We start from the raw sequence: 20,722 nt of genomic DNA on the forward strand, positions 1-20,722 counted from the left end.
TCTCTAAATCATCTCTACATTACTTTAATACCTAGTAGAAGGAAAGTTCGACATATATAGTTCTTATACCATATTGTTTATAGAATAATATATGTGTTACTTAGAAACTAATTTCCATCTGAGGTTGGCTGAGTCCACAGATGCAAAACCTACAGACACAGAAGGTTGACTGTATTTATGGTACACAGAATGTTCCTATACCACAGGACTGCCTAATTTCCCCCAATTTAGTTTCCTATTATATGCCACAAGCCACATACTATAATTTGTACTTAGACTATGTTTCCCAGCTGATATTTATTGCCAGAACAAATGAGGATAAGTCCAAACAGAAAAAAAGGATTTACACTAAGCTACTGTTAAGAATTTTAGACCAAAGGTTATTCTTTGAAGGTCCTGCATACTTATTTTCTCAGCAAGTTTCATGATACAGATGGAGCCAGTATGATAGAAGAAATAGATATAAATTCTTAAAAATACACAAACATTTAAATTATTAACAATTATGGTCAAAGGCTTACATTCAAACATTTCCCCACATTATCCAATTTGATCAGTGAGACACATTCACAATTGCAGTGTGGCTTTACACAGAGGTGCTGTCACGGGAAGGTGGCAACACAACTACTGCCTGGTCACCCCTGGGAGAACTCTGCAAGCACCCTCCCTATTGGACAGAGGCAAACATTAGACAAGCAGCAGTCTTCCGATTTTCACATGAAGAATGGTGAACTTTAGCATCTGTGGGAAAAAAAATCTATGCCATGAAATGAGCCCACTGAAGACAAGGACAAAGAGAGTCCTGGCCTTCATGCAGTTTCACCTTGATCCCCCAGTCATTAGAGACTAGACCCAAGGGAAAGACAATGATGAGAACATGATGAACATAGCTGGCAGGGGGGATGGTGAAGGCTTTTGAAGTATTAAGGTTAAGGAGGACATCAAGACCAACAAGGTAAGCTCACTCTGTAGCACACAGGAGGCCACTTGGCCACTCACATTTCACACACAGTGGCTCTCGTGAGCTTTGTTCTACATCAGAATCACCAGAGGGGCTATTTTAAAGTGCAGATTCCAGTGAAAGGACTACAGATCATCTACTTGAGAATTGTGTAAATTACATCGGAGGGAAATAAGAACCATAAACTGAGAAACTGAATAAGAAAAAAACTGAAGTTTCACAGAGTGGCCACAAAAACTGAGATATTCCTAACTTTCCTCCTGAAAGATTCTGAGTCAGAGGACGAGGTGAGGCCCAGAAACCACTGACATACAGAAGGCAGCTAAAGCTGTGTGAACCACCTGAGCAAAGCCTGTTGCCTATGGTTTGCCACTCAAATGCTGCCAATGTCACTGCCCCAGCCAGGTAATTCCAGCAGGACAGAAAAGACACTCTACAACCTGAACAGTCTGCCACCAGCCACACTTTCCTGTTTAGAGACGTCAGTCAGCAGCTGCCAGAGGCCTTGTCTAAAATACTCTGACACACAATCAAAAAAACCTGTAACTCTGCTTTTATGAACATTTTTGCATTTTTTTAAAATTTGAATCCAGTGGCACTGAGCTACATCCCCAGCCCTTATTTTTATTTGTTTGTTTGTTTATTTATTTATTTATTTTGAGATGGGATCTGGCTAAGTTGCTGAGACAGGCCCCAAACCTGTGATCCTCCTGTCTCAGCCTCCTGAACTGCTGGGATCACAGGTGTTTCCCACCACAGTTTTAAATAAGCAGCACACCTGATGAATCACCACATGATGTCGTTTAAATTTTTCTTTAAAAAGTCCACACAGGAACTCCATATCAGAAATAACTCTGTGAGAAACCATATGGGGAAACCTGGAGACAAGGCCCCTCTGGTCACAAAATGTTCTCGGTGAGCACTCTATGGAAGTAGCAGAAAGTCCAAGCTGAAGCTTAGATAGGACAAAGTCACCAAGAGTCAAGTGGCACCTCTTCCAAAAGAACTGCTCTTAAATGGCCTGTTCATCCCTGCCTGCTTGTAGGGCTTGAGTTCCCAGCATGCACTTCCTGCTCAAAGATAGGTCTGGCACACCTCAAACTCAACCTAAAAGGGTGACTCAGCCTCTCCCCCACAAAGCCTGCTCCTCTTCCTTTGTCAAAAAAATTTAATTTCTAAATTCTTACATCTACATATGCTATCCTAATAAACTGTAAGCTTGTTTAATAATTATGTCACTCTATTAATTCAATTTATGAACAAGTCAAACAGCATGCATTCTGCATGTTATTAAATCGAAGACTTGACTAGGTCTAACACACAGACTTCAGAGATGTACATCTGCAGAAAAGTAAGCAAAAAAAGGTGCACCTAAGAATTATGAAATAATATATGGATATTTTTAACAAACCTCTAAATCTATATAAAGTAAGAGACTTCAAATAGAATGGCCAAAGATAAGAGCCACAATGAGATGCATCTGAAAATTTAAGAAAATGTACATTTCCTTTTCTTTTTTTTTTTTTTTTTTTGGTAGTTGGGATTAAACCCAGGGACACTTCATCATTGAGCCACATCCTCAGTCCTTTTTTTATTTTGAGACAGTCTCACTAAGTTGCTTAGGCCCTTGCTAAGTTGCTGAGGCTGGCTTTGTACTCACGATCCTCCTGCCTCAGCCTCCCAAGATGCTGGGATTATAGGCATGCATCACTGTGCCTGGCTACTCACAGCTTCTGAAGCATGACTTTCCTTTTGAAAAAGTCCTCAAGAATGATGCTATTTCCAAGAGAGGAATTAAACCTTTCAGTGCTCTTGGCAACACAGCCTATGGGAAAGGAGGCTGGGAGTGTCAGGGGTGGCCACAAAGGCTGTTGGTCCCCAGGTCTCTGTGCATGTAGATTGCATCTCTCAGTGGCAGACTGTGCTCCCCACAGATCAACCTTCACTCTCTAATGATGCCATCTGCCTTATCTTACTCAGCCTCTCAGCAGCTACCATTTCCTGCAGCCTAGAGGTCTTCTCTTAGCTGTGGTGACTCACTCCTGTACTATCCCCTTTGCTGGCTATTCCTTCATGTCGTCCCTAGCCAGGCTGTCTAGTGCTCTCCCTGGGTCATATTATTCATCCTAGAGTTGTGAGTGCACTGTGTGCTTTGTGAGCGCTGCTGACTCCCAGAAGGCCAGTGTTTGCTCTACTTGTATGCCTACCTGCTTTCACCACCTCTTGGGAATCCATAAGTATCCCCAAAGGCACTAATCCCTGTCCTCTCCACCAGCTCCATAAAAGACTTTTCACCATGTCTCCCATACAGCTGCCCAAATGGCAAACCTCAGCTAGTCTCCCATACCCCCAGTGCATCCAACCACATCTAGGCCACTAGCTCCTCCAGCCTTCGGCAGTGCACTCCATCCTCAACCTCTCCAGCTGGCAGCCAGAAAAAGCTCTGAGGGGTATTAAGACCGCAGATCATTCCCCTGCAAGCCAAGGTCTCTCCTTCTATCCAAGAGCCCTCTGGCTGGCTCCTACTTGGCCCTGAGTTTCATATACCCCTTTTCCCCTCCCCAAGAGTCATCCTTCCCATGCACTAGACTCCTGCCACTTTCTACACAAGCCAATGCACTCCTGGTGCCCTGGGGTCTCTGTGACATCAAATGTCCCTTTCTCGGTGCAGCCTTCTTTGAGGGTTCCATGTAAGGTGGCTCCTGTGTTAGTTTCAACCACTGCATGCCATGCAAACTTTGGTGCAGTTTTCTGCCGGGTTTCTGTTCTCGCGACTAAAAGGCTCAGGGGTCACTCCAGTTGAACTGGGCTAACTGGGCTGCACGAAATAACCACACAAGAGACACAAATACCCTTTTCTCAGGGGTCACTGTGATGGCTCCTTAAGGGTTCACAGGAAGAGAGAGAAGGAGAACGCTGACCTCCTTTATTGAGGAAAAGCTATTCAAATGAGGCAAGGGGTCTGGTTTCAGGGGCTGAGTCTATCTTCATGATGTCCACTGTCAGCAGGTTGACTGACACCTGGGTAGGCCACACCCAAGGGCACAGTAAGAGAAGGAAACACACACAAGGCACTTCCATAGAAGATTCTATCGTAAACAGGGCAAGGGGTTATATTACAAAGGAACAGGTGAGCGTAGCTTCACCCATGGGGCTGTAGCAAGACACATCCATGCAGGAGACACCAACCCTCGAACCCAAGAAGGGTCGGGGAAATCTCTGCCAAATTTCTGTGACTGAGCACCTCAGCACCGAGCCGGGGAGTGTGACTCAGTCCCGGGTAAGGTTGGTCTCCCACAGTTTTCTACTTATTTTCTGTCACCACTGCAGTCCTAATTTCACGAAAGAGGAGCATACCCTGCAACATTCACACCTGTATTCTGGATGCCCACACCAGTACTCGGGCACATAGAAGGACCCCCAAAATGGGACAAATTAACAGAAAGACCCCATCCTTTCCCTTTCTTAACACCACTCAGCAAAGTTGGAATCCTGTAGAAACCCAAAAGACAGAAAAGCAAGAGCTCCTAGGTCAATGACCATGTAACTTAAATTATTCCATCAGAGCCTGACCTGGTACAATGTAATTTGGCATCAAAGTTCATACCTAAACTGTTTGGTACCAAGTCTAGTCAAATTCCAAAGGTTACCCAAAACATGAAAAGAAGTACAAGTGAGATCAAGGCTTATTTTCCTTTTTTTCATTGAACAGACCTAGTTTTTCTGTAACCACTTTTCTGCATAATGCAAAAATCTGTGGATTTCAAGAGGCCAGATATAATGGAGAAAATTTGAGGAAGATCACAAAGCAAAATGGAGGAACTGCAAACAAGCCGAGTAAGCACAGGCAAGGGGGGCATTCCCAGGGGTCCCCAGGGCTTCTGAAGCATGACATCCAGGCTTAATTAGAAAGAGCTTTACAGCTGGGTTTGGTGGCACATGCCTGTAATCCCAGCAGTTTGGGAAGCTGAGACAGGAGGATCAGGAGTTCAAAGCCAGCCTCAGCAACAGGGAGGTGTTCAGCAACTCGGGGAGACCCTGTTTCTAAATAAAATACAAAATAGGGCTGGGGGATGTGGCTCAGTGGTTGAGTGACCCTGAGTTCAATCCCTGGTACCAAAAAAAAAAGAGAGAGAGCTTTACAGACAGAAAGCTATACAGTCTTGAACAAACCAAACTCCCTCAAGCTTAACATCCTCATCTATAAAATGGGGCCTGTAATGATGCCTCTCAGAGGCCACTGCAGGAATAAGGTTAATCAGAGGGCATGAACACTTCAAAAGATGCCAGGCAAACCATGTGTGCTCATGTCCAACCTCCCTGCCAGCCACTCCGGTTCCTACCTCCAGCAGGGCACTGAAGGCCACACTGGGATCATGCTGCTTCCCAGGCGTGAGGGAGCTCATCCTATCCTGGAGCCTCCAAAATAAAGGGTCCAGGCCAACAGCAGAAGTAGTCACTCAATTTTGCCCTTTGAGGACATCTATGGTAGATCTCTCTCCTTAAGTCCATATGGGCTTTTGTGGGAAAGTGGCCCCCAATTCCCGTGGACAAGAATGCTTCCTCAGTTTACCATGATCCTGGGAAGCCCAAGAGAGAGAAAGGGGAAGGTGAGAAGAGAGTAAGGGAGGGAAATGGTTAGACTCCAAAAGACAGACCAAAGAATGAGATTTCACTGTTACTGCTTCCCCCAATCACTCTCCACAGGAGTTCCAAATGGTGGGTGTGTGCGCACGTGTATGTGAGCGCACCAGACTGTGCCCCTAGGGAACTTATGTCAATATCTGGACACATTTCTGATTGCTACAAATGGAGTAGGGAGAGAGGGCCATGGGCATCTATCTCATGGGAGGTGGCCAGAGACGCTGTTAAATATCCCCAAGGGTCCAAGAGGCCCTGTAACAGAGAACTGAGAGTCCCCAGGGCAGAGAGGCCCTGCAGCCCTAGTACAGGAAGGAAAGAAGCCTCTGTCCACTATCTTGATGAGTAGACCACAGCCAGCAGATTCAGTCCTACAAAGCAGTAGCCCAGGCTGGCAGAGTAGAGGGACTGTATTAGTCAAGTGTAGGTAAAGAAGGGAGGGTGAAGTGGGGCCAGCAGCCAGATTTTTTTTTTCTGCCCTGTGGTGCTTGAACCCCAGGACTAGCACATGGTAGGAAAGCACTCTACTAGTGAGCTATATTCCCAACCTCAAATAGAATTTTAAAGGAGAAAGGAAAGCTAGGCACAGTGGCCCATATCTGTAATCCCAGCTACTCAATAAACTGAGGCAAGAAAATCATGAGTTTGAGGCCAATCTGGGTAACTTAAGGAGAAGACCCTGTCTCGAAATTAAAAATCAGGGCTGGGGCTGTAGCTCAGAGGTGGAGTACTTGCCTAGCATGTGTGAAGACTGGGTTCGATTCTCAGCACCTCATAAAAATAAACAAACAAAATAAACACATTGTGTTCATCTACAGCTAAAAATATGTTTTTTTAATTAAAAATTAAGAGGCCTGGGCTCAGTAGTAAAGTGCCCCTGGGTTTGATCCCTAGAACTGAGGCAGGGGTAGGGCAGATGACAAATGTTTTTGAACATAATCCTCTGGCTTTCTTCTAAGACTTCCCAAATTGCTACTGCAGAAATATGTGAGTGGCAAGCTTAGAAGGTCTGACCACTGGCAATAAGCCCAGGAAAGAAGACAGTTGTCTGTTCAGGGCTTGACCAATCACCAAACACAAATCAGATGTTCAACAGTTGGGGTGTATACAGTGAGGATGGATCACAGTAGGCATTGCTTCCTCCATGATCTGAATTAACAAAGATTTTACTTTGTGGTGCAAAGGGAGGTATTTTCCCACTAATATCTTGATTAGTTAGGTTAGAGGGTTCGGGGACTGTTCCTGTTTTATAGGGAGAATGAAGATGTGAAATCATCCATCAACTCAGGCACAAGATCTGTCTTATCAACAAAACGAAGTCGTTGGAAGACAAATGTCATCTGTTTGACCATAACACAAATTGATGAACTTTTACTGATAGCTTCAAATCACTAACAAATAGCAAACTAACAAAAAGCCACTGTTGCTGATTCTGCAAAGAAAAGTAAAGTAGTTCACTTATGTATATTTTCTTCATAAACAAAGGAAGTCTGTGAGGAGTGGCTATCCCTCCTGCTGTCAGCTCATCACAGAAAATGTAAAGATCACTTAGAGAGTAACTTAATCATAAGAAATATGGGTTATCTTCCTATCACCCACTCAACACACTGTCGGTGCAATAAAATCCATATGTCAAAGCACCCACACCAAGTCCCACAGCACTGAGCACCAAGGGCACCTTACCATATTTGGCACATTGGTGACTGAAGTATTCTTGATGTCTGTAGGGAAGGTAGGCAAACTATTGACCATGCTCTGTTTGCTGGATAATTGGGGGTTCACTCCAGTGGCTCCCATTTGCTGCCCTCCAGGTTGACTGAAAGGCTGTCCAAATGGACTTGTGTTACCAGTCATTCCCATCTGAAACAAAAACAGGTAAGATCAACTGTCACAATGCAAACATACATTAAAGGAAGGACCTCAGAAATGTTCACTTGATCCAATGATGGAAAAATTGTTTATTTCCTATGAAATCCTCATTTCAATTACAAACTAAAGGCTCATTATCAGAGTCCACAATCGGGATTATAAACACAGCAAGTTGCTCAAAGCTATCACTTCAGGGAGAAGTCTAGAAGAAGCTTCAAACAGTTATGTCCCATCCTAAACACTACCCCAAAAGAGGCAGGACTTTTCTCCCTCACTCTCAGCCATATTCCTCCTTCCCAGATATGGATCCCTCCAGAATCTCAGGGAGTTGGTTCAGATGTGAACTAAGTGTTCATTAGTTCAAAATGCAAAGTAGAAATATTGGTAATGAAATGATATCTTGGATTTGCCTTAAAATGACTCAGCAAGATAGCTGGTGGCAGCAAGAGGGGCATGCATACAAGGGTTAGTAACTGCCAAATATACTAAGTAGACAGGACTACATCGTCCCCTCTAATAGTATACATGCTGGAAATTTCCCCTAATAAATTTTTTTAAAAAAATTAAAGCAAACCAGGCATGGATACACATCTATAATCCTTTGGAGGCTGAGGCAGGAGGATCACAAGTTTGAGGCTAGCCTTATCAAATTAATAAAATCCTGTCTCGGAAAGGGGGGGGGGTATGGCCGAGGATATAGCTCAGTGATAGAGCAATTGCCTAGTATGCATGATCCCTGGATTCCACCCTCACTACTACGAAAGAAAATAAAAAAGAAAAAAGTGAAATAAAACTAAATATATGGTAGATTAGGCAAAAGTGGGAAGGAGGAATTTTCAGCTATGCCTCCAGGAGACCAACCACAGACCCAGGTCAGTTTCCTCGGGTCACATAAGTTCCAGCCTCCTTAGGTACATTAGGAATCCCCAACACATTACCCTGATGCTTTCTTGTCCCCTTGGGGAGGAACAGAGACTAATCATTAAGAAGCTGGATGTCTGAGCTACTTGCCTTTGTTTTCTCACAAGCTGTCCAACACTTGCTCTATATTTCTAGCATCCAGAAATGTTTGATGTCTGTTTGATGTCTGGACAGGAAAGAACCCCAGGAGTGAGTTTCCATCCAAGAACTCACCACCAGCCTCACATAGTGACTACATACCAGCACATCCACTCTGGGTAATTTAGATCCCTCTGAGAATTTCCATCTCCTTATCTGCAATGTGAATGTCTTGAACAAGACAAGCCATGTTATTTCTTTCAGCTCTAAAAGTCTACACTGCCAACAAACCAACGTGAAACACCGCTAACTCCAAATGTCCCCTTTCTGCTAAAATAGGTCTACACACAGAACCAAACACACAGCACCAAAAGTACTTCAACCAAAAAGATATTGCTGTATGCATTCTTATACACAGGTGGCTTCCCTCTACCCTGAGCCCTCAGAGTTGGCATTTCTCACCTTTCTGAAAGTGATATCTTTCTAGCTACCACTTTTGCCCTATGTGTTCCATGTGAGTAAACTGAAACATAAATCCTTCACCACGCTCACCAATGAGCCTCAACCTTCAGCTCAGGAGAGTTCATCAATGTGAAACTACAGTGAGCAAATTCTCAGCTAGGTTCTGTCAAGTGTTATCTGAAACTCAGACTGAAGCAGTAGATATATTTTCAGAAAGTACTGTGCTAAATTCTAGTTAGCAAGTTCTTAAAAGCCCAGAATTTGAAAATGTTAACAAATATTATACAGTTAAACTTTTCTAATTCCTCTATTTGTCTACTTTGGACCACTTATATCAGAATACATGACCTCAGTCATCCTCCTCAACTTGTCCTCCTTGTCAACAGCATTCACCAAGGTTCTCCTGTGAGCCAAGCCCAGTGCTGAGCACCAGGAGACAAGCTTTCCTACTCACCATGGAGCTTGCCCCTTATACCACAAATCTGGCAAATAAGAAATCAATGTCATTTGGAAGTTTCTGATTAATTAGGATTTGACTAGCATCAAGCAACCAATGTGGCTGGCAGGTGGTACATGGTGAAGGGTCTTTCTACTGACACTAAATGCCCCTTCAGCGAAGAAAGGGAAACCCAGCAGCTGGGGTTATAGGCATATGCCACTGCACCCAGCATGTCTGACCTGTTTTGAAGATCCACTTCTAAAACTTTGCATTTCTGACAGCATTCCAATGATCATTTTGACAAAGTTAAGAAAATGGGATGGGTATATCTGGTCAGTAGGGTAATAATACCACCTGGTCAGACTATGCAGTACTTGCTACATGGTCAATTTCAAAGAGGAACCTTGTGTTTAGAAGCACTATAATAGATTTCTTTAGGAAATTTCTCTGCATCTTTTCTCCTTGGACAAAACCTTTTAAAAGGTTAAATGCCACAGCAAAGTCAAAGGTCACATATGGCATATAAGAAACATCCACCTCACAGAGGTTCAACCCGAGCCATGACAAAAGCAAACAAACCTAGTGTCTGGCCCCAGACTTTCCTTAGTCAGCTCAGGGTCAGTAAACAACAAGGCCAAGGAGGCCACAGTCCTCCAAAGGCCCACTGATCACCTTCAAGCAGGCTATCCTTGACTCACCCCAAAATGTCTCCAGGGAAAGTCAGGAAGAACTCAGGGCCACACTCCAGTCCTCAGTTGAAGTTTAAGGGATAAGCCATTTGCTTCTGAGATTCTAAATTTCTAAATTCTTATTCTATATCTATTCTTTATTAATCAAATTGAACATCTGTGGTCCTCAAGCCTAGGCTAACACATGTGTACTTGGAGCACATATACTCAAAATGAAATAGTAAAATCCTAATGTCACTTCAATTAATTAAAAACCTTCATTTAATTTCCGTACAGTTACTTGATGATTATCTAGTGAATGTGGCTTTATTTTCCACTGAAGTTCATCAAAATTTGGTGTAAGACTTCTAGAGAACTTCTGAAGTAATCTTTTCAGTAAAATCCAAAAAGCAGAACAGAAAAGAAACAGGGAGTACTCATGACTATGAAAGGGACACGCTAACAGGTAAACAACAATGGAATGCTAGCACCCTCCAACGGCCCATTCGTGTTTAAGTGTTTCTACTCTGTCCTTCCAAACAGCCCTTCATACTCATGCATTTAATTTACGTTCAATCTCAGAAAAATCTAACTGCAATAAGAACCTTAAAAAAATCTCTCTCATAATGACATCGATTAAATAATACCTTAAGCTCTATCAAATTGTCCAACAAAAAAGCACTGTGATGATGAAGTGTATCAGTCATTTGAACACCTGCTTGTCTCTTCACTGAAAGAATAAAAATACGTAATCTACAATTCCTGTGCATAAGGAAAGAACACACAAGAGAAGATTGGGGGAGGGAGGATATGAATACCAGACTAGAACTTACCCACCCTAAGGACGAAATGGGGTGGGGTGAGGGACAGTAATGACCCTTACTTAGCATGACCAAGTTATGAGACCTGACAACCACAGCTCCTTTAGAGCCCAAGAGCAAGGCCCACTCTATTCTTTCTTACTAATACAAAGGCACCTGCAGCAAACTGGCAGCAGCACCCAGCCATCGACCAAAAGCAGCTTGGGTCCTAATGTGTGGCATATAATCAAGAGACAGTCAACAACATAGAAGGGTGAACTATGCTTCTCCTCTTCTGGCAGATATGGTGAGGCAGAGCACTACACAACTGGCATTATCTATCATAAATAATATTTATGATGACCCATCCTGAGTCTGTCTTGGACTCAAAACCAGGATAAAAAGTACTGCCCTCCTTGAACATGTGTCTCCTCTGTAACTCTAACGCATATCAGCACATAGTGGGTACTTCGTACTTGTGGAAAGAACCCAAAATGAACATTCCCAAGACATCACTGCCCTCAAGCCCTCAGGAAACAGAGCCCAAGGAAGGAGATGGTCAAAGAACATCAGGACTCTTTCTAACCATCTTCTGAACTTCCACAGACCTGAGTTACTAAAATGAATTGACAGACAGTTCACTTACCCATGCTGAAAAGTTGGGCAAAATAAGCATATACCCTTTAAGTTGATTTTACAGAATGACAGTTTTGTGTGTGATGGAAGCAAGACAGGAGAGCAGTCTAGCAGTCTGGGTCAACTGTGCCACACCTCCTGGGCCAGCAGATCTTTGGCGTTGGTGCAAAGTTCCATCCATGCTCTAATCCAGAGCCTCTCACCTGGGATCCAAAATACTGAACCATCAGCCTCAGTGGTCATCATCTCTGACTTCAGAAAGCCTTCTCTGTTTACTTTGGTGTAGAGGACAAATATAATTCTCTACTTATAATGATATGACAGCTATTAAAATATTAGTAAGAAAACATGCTCTGGACCCCTAAAAGGGCAGAAAGATCTCTGTATCCACTGCATTAATCAGGGGAACATCCCTACTGCTCACATTTCCCACCTAATTCATCAAGTAAGACCCAGTCTATAAAGAAGGCAGTGGACAGAAATCTGAGAACTATCTAGGGGTTAAGGAGGACTAGCACTGAGTGGAAAGATGAGACTGAAAGAGTGCAGGCAGATCACACAAGAGAAGCTTCTCCCTAGAACAGGCTTCTGCAGTGTTAGCAAGCCACAGAGAGGCACTTTCTTCACCCAGGACTACACTACAGCAGTCCAGGCTCTACGGGGAGGAAACAATGGGTAGGGACTACCTAGGCAGTTGGTAGGGACACGAGAGAGAAGTCTGGTTAATGACACCTATGCAAAGTTTTGTACGACATTCGTTTTGGAGGGGAAAAGAACATTATTCAATTTCCCCACAAAGCTCAAGGAAGAGCAAGACTAATCCTGATCTCACAGGACCATGTGCCACTCATAGGACCATATGCCACTTGCGGGAGAATTAGCACACAGTCTCCTTCCCCAGAGGCACTGCCTGGGTATGGAAACCACCTAGTCACAAACCAATTCCTCCAGGAAACTGCTTGGAACAGGCACTCACAGAAAGAGTCCAACACAGCTAAATGCCTGAAGGGATACTGTGCAACCAGCAGGAGCAGAAGGACAAGTAGACAGTGCTGCCAATGCAGGACCTCACTTGACTCAGCGGGGCCTTAGGAAACACATCCAGTGGCAATGCTGAGTTTGATGTGGTTTCAGTGAGACCACTAATCACACTGCTTTTTCAAAAGTTGACTACTTCAGTTTCCTCACACCTTGAAATACACTTAAAACCACACCACAGTAGAGTGCTCAGAGGAAGCAGAGCTTTGTTGGTCAGAAAGCATAAAGGGGGGGGGGATATATAAGCAATAAGGTTTGTGGGGATGACCAGTTAAGTCAGGGTATTAAACCTGCCACTTTATTCATGAGGAAAGGATCAGCCAGAAAGCTCAGAATACACCAAATCAGCTCAAGAACTCATCCCAAAGCTCTACACATCTCCAGTACAGAGACCCTGAACCATGAGGGTGTCCCCTTCCCACTGAGGCCCTCCAAGCAGACTGGACTTGAATGAGTACCACCGGCCAGAGACATAGGCTCTGTCTACAAAGACCAAAATACTGCCATGGGACAAAGCCAGAACAATGCCCATTTTGGGGGCGGGGGGGGCAGGAAATGAAAAAGTTCTACTGGAACACAGTGATGGTATGATTTTATTCAGAGAAGTGGGACAACCTCATGGTCAGATATATGGACTTGAGATATTTACTTAGTCTTAACAGTGGCTCTGCCACTTACTATGTCACCTTTGGAAATGTATTTAAATTTCTCTGTGCCATGATCTTAACATCTGAAAACTGGAGATAACTGTACTTCTTAGGGCTCTGTGCAGATGACACAAACTCACATGTGAAGCACCCAGAAGAGGAGCTGACATGCAAGAGTGTTATGGTGTCAGCTGCTCCAGCACCATGATTATTCTGAGACTTTAGGACGGGTCGCTTTATACTTTATGTTTCTAAGTACACCTATGGTAATAAATGAAATAAAGAAGTTTCCAGGAACACTGATGGTGAGGAGTGGGCAGCCAGGCCAGGTGGACTCACTGCATTTAATCATGACATGTGCTCACAGCAACATCAAAAGCCCTGTGACAGCCCTGTGAATTTACTCCTTATACAGATACTCAAGAGGCCACTATTTCCAAACTGTCCTGGTGCATTACCAGCTTTTCCAGTCTTTACTCTCGCTTGTTTGCCAGCTTTAAAAACAATTAATTCAGAATATTCACTTCAAACTTAGAATATATCATAAGCAGTGTAATCAAACTACCCTGATCTAACATCCCTGGGTTGAGATTTATACCAAAATGTGGACAAATTGAACAAGAATGCTCTCATGAAGAAAAAAATTGATGTGCCTCCCTCTCATAAGTGACCACGCCATCACAAGCACTCTTAGATACGGTTCAGCCTGCCCTGACACGTTTGTTGAGTTGAGGTTTTCAACATCTTCCCCAATCACTGGAATACACTTAAAAACTACAAATGTATATAAGGTGTGTAAGAACACCACCATTCAGTTTGTAATAACCAAGTATTTGTAAACCATTTGCGGGCCAAAGTATTCATTCTTTTCAATGACATGAAGAACCAGAACTAACTGAAACTATGGCCACATCATTTGTAAAGCCAAAAGCATTTTCTTTTGGCAACCTACTAGTGTTGGAAGGAAGCCAAGAAAAGCAGTTTTCATGGAAAGACACGACTGTATTCAGTTGTCCGCTGTCACTGCTTGCTCCTGGAATCTTTCCAGCACCTCAACTTGGCAAATGGAGAGTAAAGGACAGAGGCCACCACTGATAATGCCACAGGCAGCACTAGCTGGCCAGAGTGCCCCTGGGCAGAACTGGGCAAGAGCACCTGGGCACTTGACCCCATTCTTACAGCTGCCACCTTGGAGAGCACTCAGGAAACCACATCCCAGGTCTGAAGACTTCCCTTGAAGAGAGAAATTCTAACTGAAAGGTGAATAAGAAATATCTAGCAACTCTCATCACGCTTCACTTGGATAACATGTCTTCTTTCAGGAAGCTGTGACCAAACTGAGACTTAGAGCAATGGATACTCAAGCCTAGAGATCTTTTGATAAAGAAGCTGGCACCCTAATATCAGTGCTATAGTTCAAGAGACCAGGGCCTCGGGAAATTCCAGCTCCCCAGAGTGCAGTCTTCATTAATTCACAAGCAAAAACACTCACCCAGCCGAGAATGGTGGAAAGATGATTTCTAAGCCTCTTCTAACCAGCCATGTAGTGGGGATAAACTTCTTGCTCCTCTAAGCTTTAGTTTTCCTCATGTATAAAACAGAGGAGAATTTAGATGATCACTGGGTAACTTTTAAAGTTCCTTCTGATCCTAAACTCTGATGGCTTTGGTTTCAATATGTGCTTGATTTATGTGAGGTTAGGACTCCTAGGAGAAGCAGCTATTCGAGGGGAGTAACAATTCGAGGTCCTGAGTCTACCTGGTCCTGAAAGACCTCACCCCAGCATTACCCTCTATAGGGCCCCTGTGATGGCCAGTGAGTTTTCCAGAAAAGCAGGACCTCATGGAGCACTTCCTATAGTCCACACAGCAAAAGGACAAAGCTTCCACAGCTCTGTGCCTCTGCATCCATGTCCTGAATACTTTATAGAAAGCACAATCTGAGGCAAAATAAACCAAAGAAAGAGTGATCAAGCTTAGTAGATTATTTTTCCCAATTCCTTCAAATCCTAATTCTCTGGACAGAGGAGCAGCCTCTTGAGGACTAATAATTCCTAGCCCAACCCAGTCCATCCCTGTATGGCCTAACCCACAGTGACAATGGAGAAGTAGTAAAGGGGAAGAGGGGGTAAGGGGAATAGTCAGGCATAGCAGCACACATGCTGATAATATAATCCCAGCTACTCAAGAAGCTGAGGCAGGAGGATTTCAAATTCAAAGCCAGCTTGGGCAACCCAGACCTAGTCTCAAAATAAAAAGGGTTGAGGATATAACTCAGTGGTAGAGTGTGCACAAAGCCTTGAGTTCAATACCCTACACAACAAAGAAAGAAAGAAAGGAAAACAGGGGGAGGGGAGATAACAAAAAAAAACTTGTTTCAAATATAAACAGAGAATCTATGAAAATTCTTTTAATTAACACTGAAGCTCAACTATAGCACAATGAAGCAGAGATGAGAGCTAGCCATAAGTCGATAGATGAACTAATAAGCATGTACCCCAAATCCTCTGCAGCAGAGAGCTCTCATGACAAGCAGAAATGCACCTTCCTCCTGACAATTCACTCACTGATGACAATGACAGAAAACATACACAGAGGAAGCCACAAAGGAACAAGGTTATGTGAGTAAAGGTAATGAAGGAACCCACAGCAAGGAAAAGTAAAAAAGGGTAACCTGAAAGAAGATATGAGAGGAAAAGAGCCAAAGGAAAAGGTAAGGTTGACACTCTGAGAACTGGGCACCCCCTCTCCAATGGAACAGGAAACCAGAATGAGTTCTTGAAACAGGCTGTCAACTTTACCATGGGAGCAAGGAAACAGTACAAGGGGATAAGCCCTAGAAGACAACCTTGGGAACATCCTCAATTAAGGTTCTGTGTCACCTCCTCCTGGAAAGCCTCCTGGCTAGGGTGGCAAGAGGAAGATGAGTAGAAGGCGGTGGCCCTAGAACGCTGAACACCATGACAAGAAGGGTAAAGCACACACAGAGAGTAGTACAGTCATTTCAAAACATCTGTGGCTCAACTTCTTATAAAACACTGAGTTGTGAAAAGTCCTATCAAAAATACAGCTGGCACAGGAAAATATCTTAAATCAAGTCCTCCTGACAGGTGATATTGATGAGGAGACTCTGAGGAAGCCTGGAGCTAGCTTAACACCTGGCTCCCAGAGAGATCACAGTCAAGGCATTAGGGCAAAAGGGACTGGTGGGGTTGGTGAGCTGGCTGTGTGACTGCAAGTCACTCTTGATTACTGGCAGGGGAAAAGTTCCTTTAAGTTTAAAAAAAAAAAAAGAGGGTCACAAAAGTCACAATCCTGTAGCGCAAGCATTCACACACACACAATAAAGAGAAAAGAATGTTAAAATGTTTAATAGTGATTACACTAGAGTGTTTATTTTCTTTTTTATATCATTCAAAACATCTATACAAAGCATTGTTTTAAGGAGGAAAAACTGGTTTTTAAAGTCATTCTCCACTCAAACATACTGTCGATAATGACAAATGACTGACCCACTGTTTAGCTGTAGGGTAGTATTTAAAGTATTAATTGAAGCCGTCAGCAGACACTGGATACAACTACTTAGACTAAACTGATTGTGACTGTCAAGAGATTACTCTGGGGTGGCAATTTAAATCAAATGCACCCTGACTATAACATGGCTATCAAAATTGTCACACTTTGCTCTAATGTATTATTCATGTGACCAAATAAATGAGGCTCAGCCATTGCTATTAGACATCTACCACCAGTCTTTGAAGAGAAGACTGGGAGGAAAGAAAGAAAAAAACAAAACACAAAAACAAGCAGGACACTTAGAGTTGTCTGTTGTCTAATAGTCCGCCATCTCGGCAATCACACAACTGGATCCTAGTGCATCAAGGATACAACCATCCCTGCTGTCTGAATCTGATGTGTGAGCTTCAGAAAGCAACAAGCAACAGAATGGATCAGGAATTCACCTGAGCATGTTTAGTTACCAAATTCAGATTGCAACATGGTTTTATTGGAATATATTGGTACAAGGAATAGGTCCTCATGGCAAGAAGGCCAACCAGCAGCTGTCACATGGTCCCCCTGCCCTGGGATAAACACTCTTTGAAAAAGATGTGGTAACGGTAACACTTATCAAACAGGAAAGTGACTCAGACTAGGCCTCTTCCAGGGGACAGGTACTAAATGGTGATGGAGGCAGGCAATACAAAGGGGCCAAGTTCTCCATAGTCCAAGGTAAGAGACATAAGCCACAAAGAGATAAGATGTAGGCTGTCAACAGCTGATACCACAATGACTGTGAGGTGAATCTCAAAGGAGCTCAAGAAGTCATCCTTGAGCTGTGCCATAACAACATAAAGCTCAGCTGCAGGTGCTCTGCATTGTTGGCAAGAATGAGAATGTATTGAGACACTTAAGGAAGGGGCCTGGATATCCCATTATTCTTGCAGTTTCAAAGCCTCTCTCTACTCAAATAACTTAAATGTACATAAAAACAGACTAGAAGGAACAGGAGTGAGTAGATTATTAAGGCTGGTAACTCGTCTTAAAAGGTAAGCACTGGCTCAGAGAGCATCACTCACACTGACAAACAGGACAAAAGTTACTTGACTTGCTCCAGTTGAAAGCTAAGGACATGATCCAAGAGCCTCTCCACCTCCTGGCTGCTCCTTCCTCAGCTTACTGTGGTTTCAGGGCAGAAACCCCCAGGGCAGGGCAGAATACCAAGGTGAAGCCATTCCCTGAAAACCCAGAGAGCACAGCTGCCAAGCAGACAATGACTCCTGATTTATGAAGACCCTCTCCGTACCTGGTTTTAGGGGAAAATGCACTCTGTAACCTCCCCCTGGTCTGTCCTTATCTCTGTGCTCCAAGCCTCACCTCCTTGTACCAGATCAGGACATCTGTTTACTGCTGAGATTATATACCTGCTCTCCATTCACACAGGGTTGCTCTGACTTCCTGTTTCCAACTTCAATGGCACAGCAACATGTAGGAAAACGCTCTGAAAAAACAAAAGGCACTACACAATCTTGGGGCAGCTTCAAGGTCTCTTTCCAGATGCAGAATGCACACACACACAAAAATAAGCTCTAACATCAAGTAGGACTCTGAAATGAACAGATCTTCTACAGTTAAAAACAAACAGGAATGCACTCAAACTGCAACAATGAGCAAGTCAGTAATTCTAGACAATGTTTGAAGACCACATCTCTCAGTGCTACTGATCTCTTGCTCTGGTCTAGGAAGAATTTAAGCTAGCCTGTTCTCCAGTTCAATCTTTATTACTTGCAAAAAACACAAATGAATAACATGGCTCACTACTGAGCACATGAAAAGTTTCCACCTGGTTAACAAAGCAGCCACTGCAATCATATCACTTGAGACCAAGTGCCACGTTCTCATCCTAAAACGTGTAAGAGATTGCCATCCACTGATAAAGTACTGATAAGTACTCCCTGACAAGAAAATGTCACCAGCATTCAATTCCTGGTTCTAGTCAGGCATTAGTTGAAGGGTCTAGACATTTTTCTTAAAGCCTGCAACCAAAAAGGAAAAGTGAACCTTTATATAGTCAGAATGCATATCACACCAAGAAAATCAAAGACAACCAAATATTCTTGGGGAAAGACCAATATATAAGTATGCCTTTGTTTTTAAAAGTATTAAGACAAAAATCTCTTATTGCTGCAATTCATTCATATCCACTATTTGAACCTCTTATAGAAGGCCAAATTTTCATTTTAGAATGTTATTACAGACCTTCAAAAGATGAAGAAACAACAGAGAAGACTAATTTAAAACAAAAAAAAAAAAAGAAAAGAAAGAAAGAAAGAAAGAAAGAAAAATACAGCCAGACGCAGTGACACACACCTGTAATCTCAGAGGCTTAGGAGACTGAGGCAGGATGATTGCAAGTTCAAAGCCAGCCTCAGCAAAAGCGAGGCACTAAGCAACTCAGTGAGAACCTGTCTCTAAATAAAAAAAAATACACACACACACACACACACACACACACACACACACACACACCAGGGGTTGGTGGTGTACCTCGGTGGTAGAGTACTTGTCTAGAATGTGCAAGGGCCTGGGTTAGATCCCCAACACCAAAAAAAAAAAAAAAAAAAAAAGAGAGAGAGAGAGAGACACAAATTTCACATGCAGAATTCCAAATAAAATGTGTCAACACTCTACCCTAAAGTAGGTAAAACATAATCCTCCTCACCCAAAGTGTTTACTGCACTTAGTGACTCCTTCCAAAGAGAAAGTATGGAAGGGCAACACTGAAGTGGAGAAGCCCGAGACAACCACAGCCATGTGATGAAGGGCAACACCAATTTCAGTGCACCCCTGAAGTATGTGATGAAAACAGTTCTTCACCTCTAGGATATTCCCCACTACCCTGGTCTATCTTGAGAAAAACATCAAGCAAATCCCAAAAGAGGGGCATCTTACAATATCTTACAATATACCTAAGCAGTTCTCCTGTCAAGGTCATCATATGACCAAGGAAAGGCTAAGAAAATAGCACACTTAAGAAAGGTCTGTCCTGGAAGGGCTCCTAAAACAGGAGGAGGACATGAGGGAAAAAATCAAGAAAATCCAATTAAAAGTGGACTTCAGTTAATCATCCTGTATCAATACTGGTCAATAAATACACCACAACCATGTGAGATGTGAACAGGAAGCTGGGTGGGTGTGAGCTGACGAGGAACGGGACTTTCTGCACTTTCAATTTTTCTGTAAATCTAAAACAGGTGATTTTTTTTAAAGCCAAATTTTAAGAATAAAAAAAATGATAACTATCAACAGGTATTAATTCGGACTAACAGAAATACAGTTGTTGGGGCTGGGGATGTGGCTCAGTGGTAGAGTACTTGCCTCACATTCGTGAGGCACTGGGCACTGGGTTAGATTCCCAGGACCTCTTAAAAATAAATAAATAAAATAAAGATATTGTGTCCATCTACAACTTAAAAAACATTAAAGAAAAGAAATACAAGTGTTAGTTATTCTTTGTTCTTCTGTGTTTTGAAAATTTTAAAACACTCAGAAAGTTCTAAATCAAACCTTTCTTTGCTACCATAATGTAAGCAAAGTTAAAAGAGGCAAGGTAACTTCTTAGAACCACCTGTAAATCATATTTGTACTCATGCTGGCCTCCTGCATGTAAGGCAAGCACATACTTTACTAGCTAGGAGAGTCCACCTTCTCATGGGTCTGGCAAAACCTATTTGCTCTAAGCCACAGCTCAACTGGACCATGGGCAGGGTGTGTTTCTATAAGGTGTAAGTAGTAAATCCTTTCACACAAGAAAAAAATACTCCCAGGAAATAACTCATTCTCCCAGATATTTGTTCCATAACTGTGTATGGGGAATCCTGCTCCACACACAGAAAGTAAGGCATCATACACTTCCTTGTTTTATTACAGATAAAATCATGTAGAAAAAATTCAGGATTTGGAGTCAGTCACAGGTGGATGTGAAGTACAAGTCTGCCACTTTCAAACACATATAATTTGAATAATCTCCTGGACAGTCAGAAAAGTAGCTCAGCAAATTTTATT

At 42.9% G+C, this 20,722-nt stretch overlaps 1 protein-coding gene across 5 annotated transcripts in view; it reads right to left on the reverse strand.

Annotated features, from left to right (window-relative positions):
* Window positions 1-20,722, reverse strand: part of Crebbp (CREB binding lysine acetyltransferase) — a 132,287-nt gene that overhangs the window by 68,943 nt on the left and 42,622 nt on the right. For 4 of the 5 annotated variants that reach the window (XM_078024536.1, XM_078024538.1, XM_078024535.1 and 1 more), the window contains one exon: window positions 7,286-7,462. The exons of the other annotated variant lie outside the window; for it this stretch is intronic. In XM_078024536.1, the coding sequence (XP_077880662.1) occupies window positions 7,286-7,462 (177 nt within the window). The remainder of the gene's footprint in view (window positions 1-7,285; window positions 7,463-20,722) is intronic. 5 annotated transcript variants of the gene reach the window in all.

This window comes from Ictidomys tridecemlineatus, chromosome 10 (assembly GCF_052094955.1).
Source record: "Ictidomys tridecemlineatus isolate mIctTri1 chromosome 10, mIctTri1.hap1, whole genome shotgun sequence".
Classification (NCBI taxonomy): Eukaryota; Metazoa; Chordata; class Mammalia; order Rodentia; family Sciuridae; genus Ictidomys; species Ictidomys tridecemlineatus.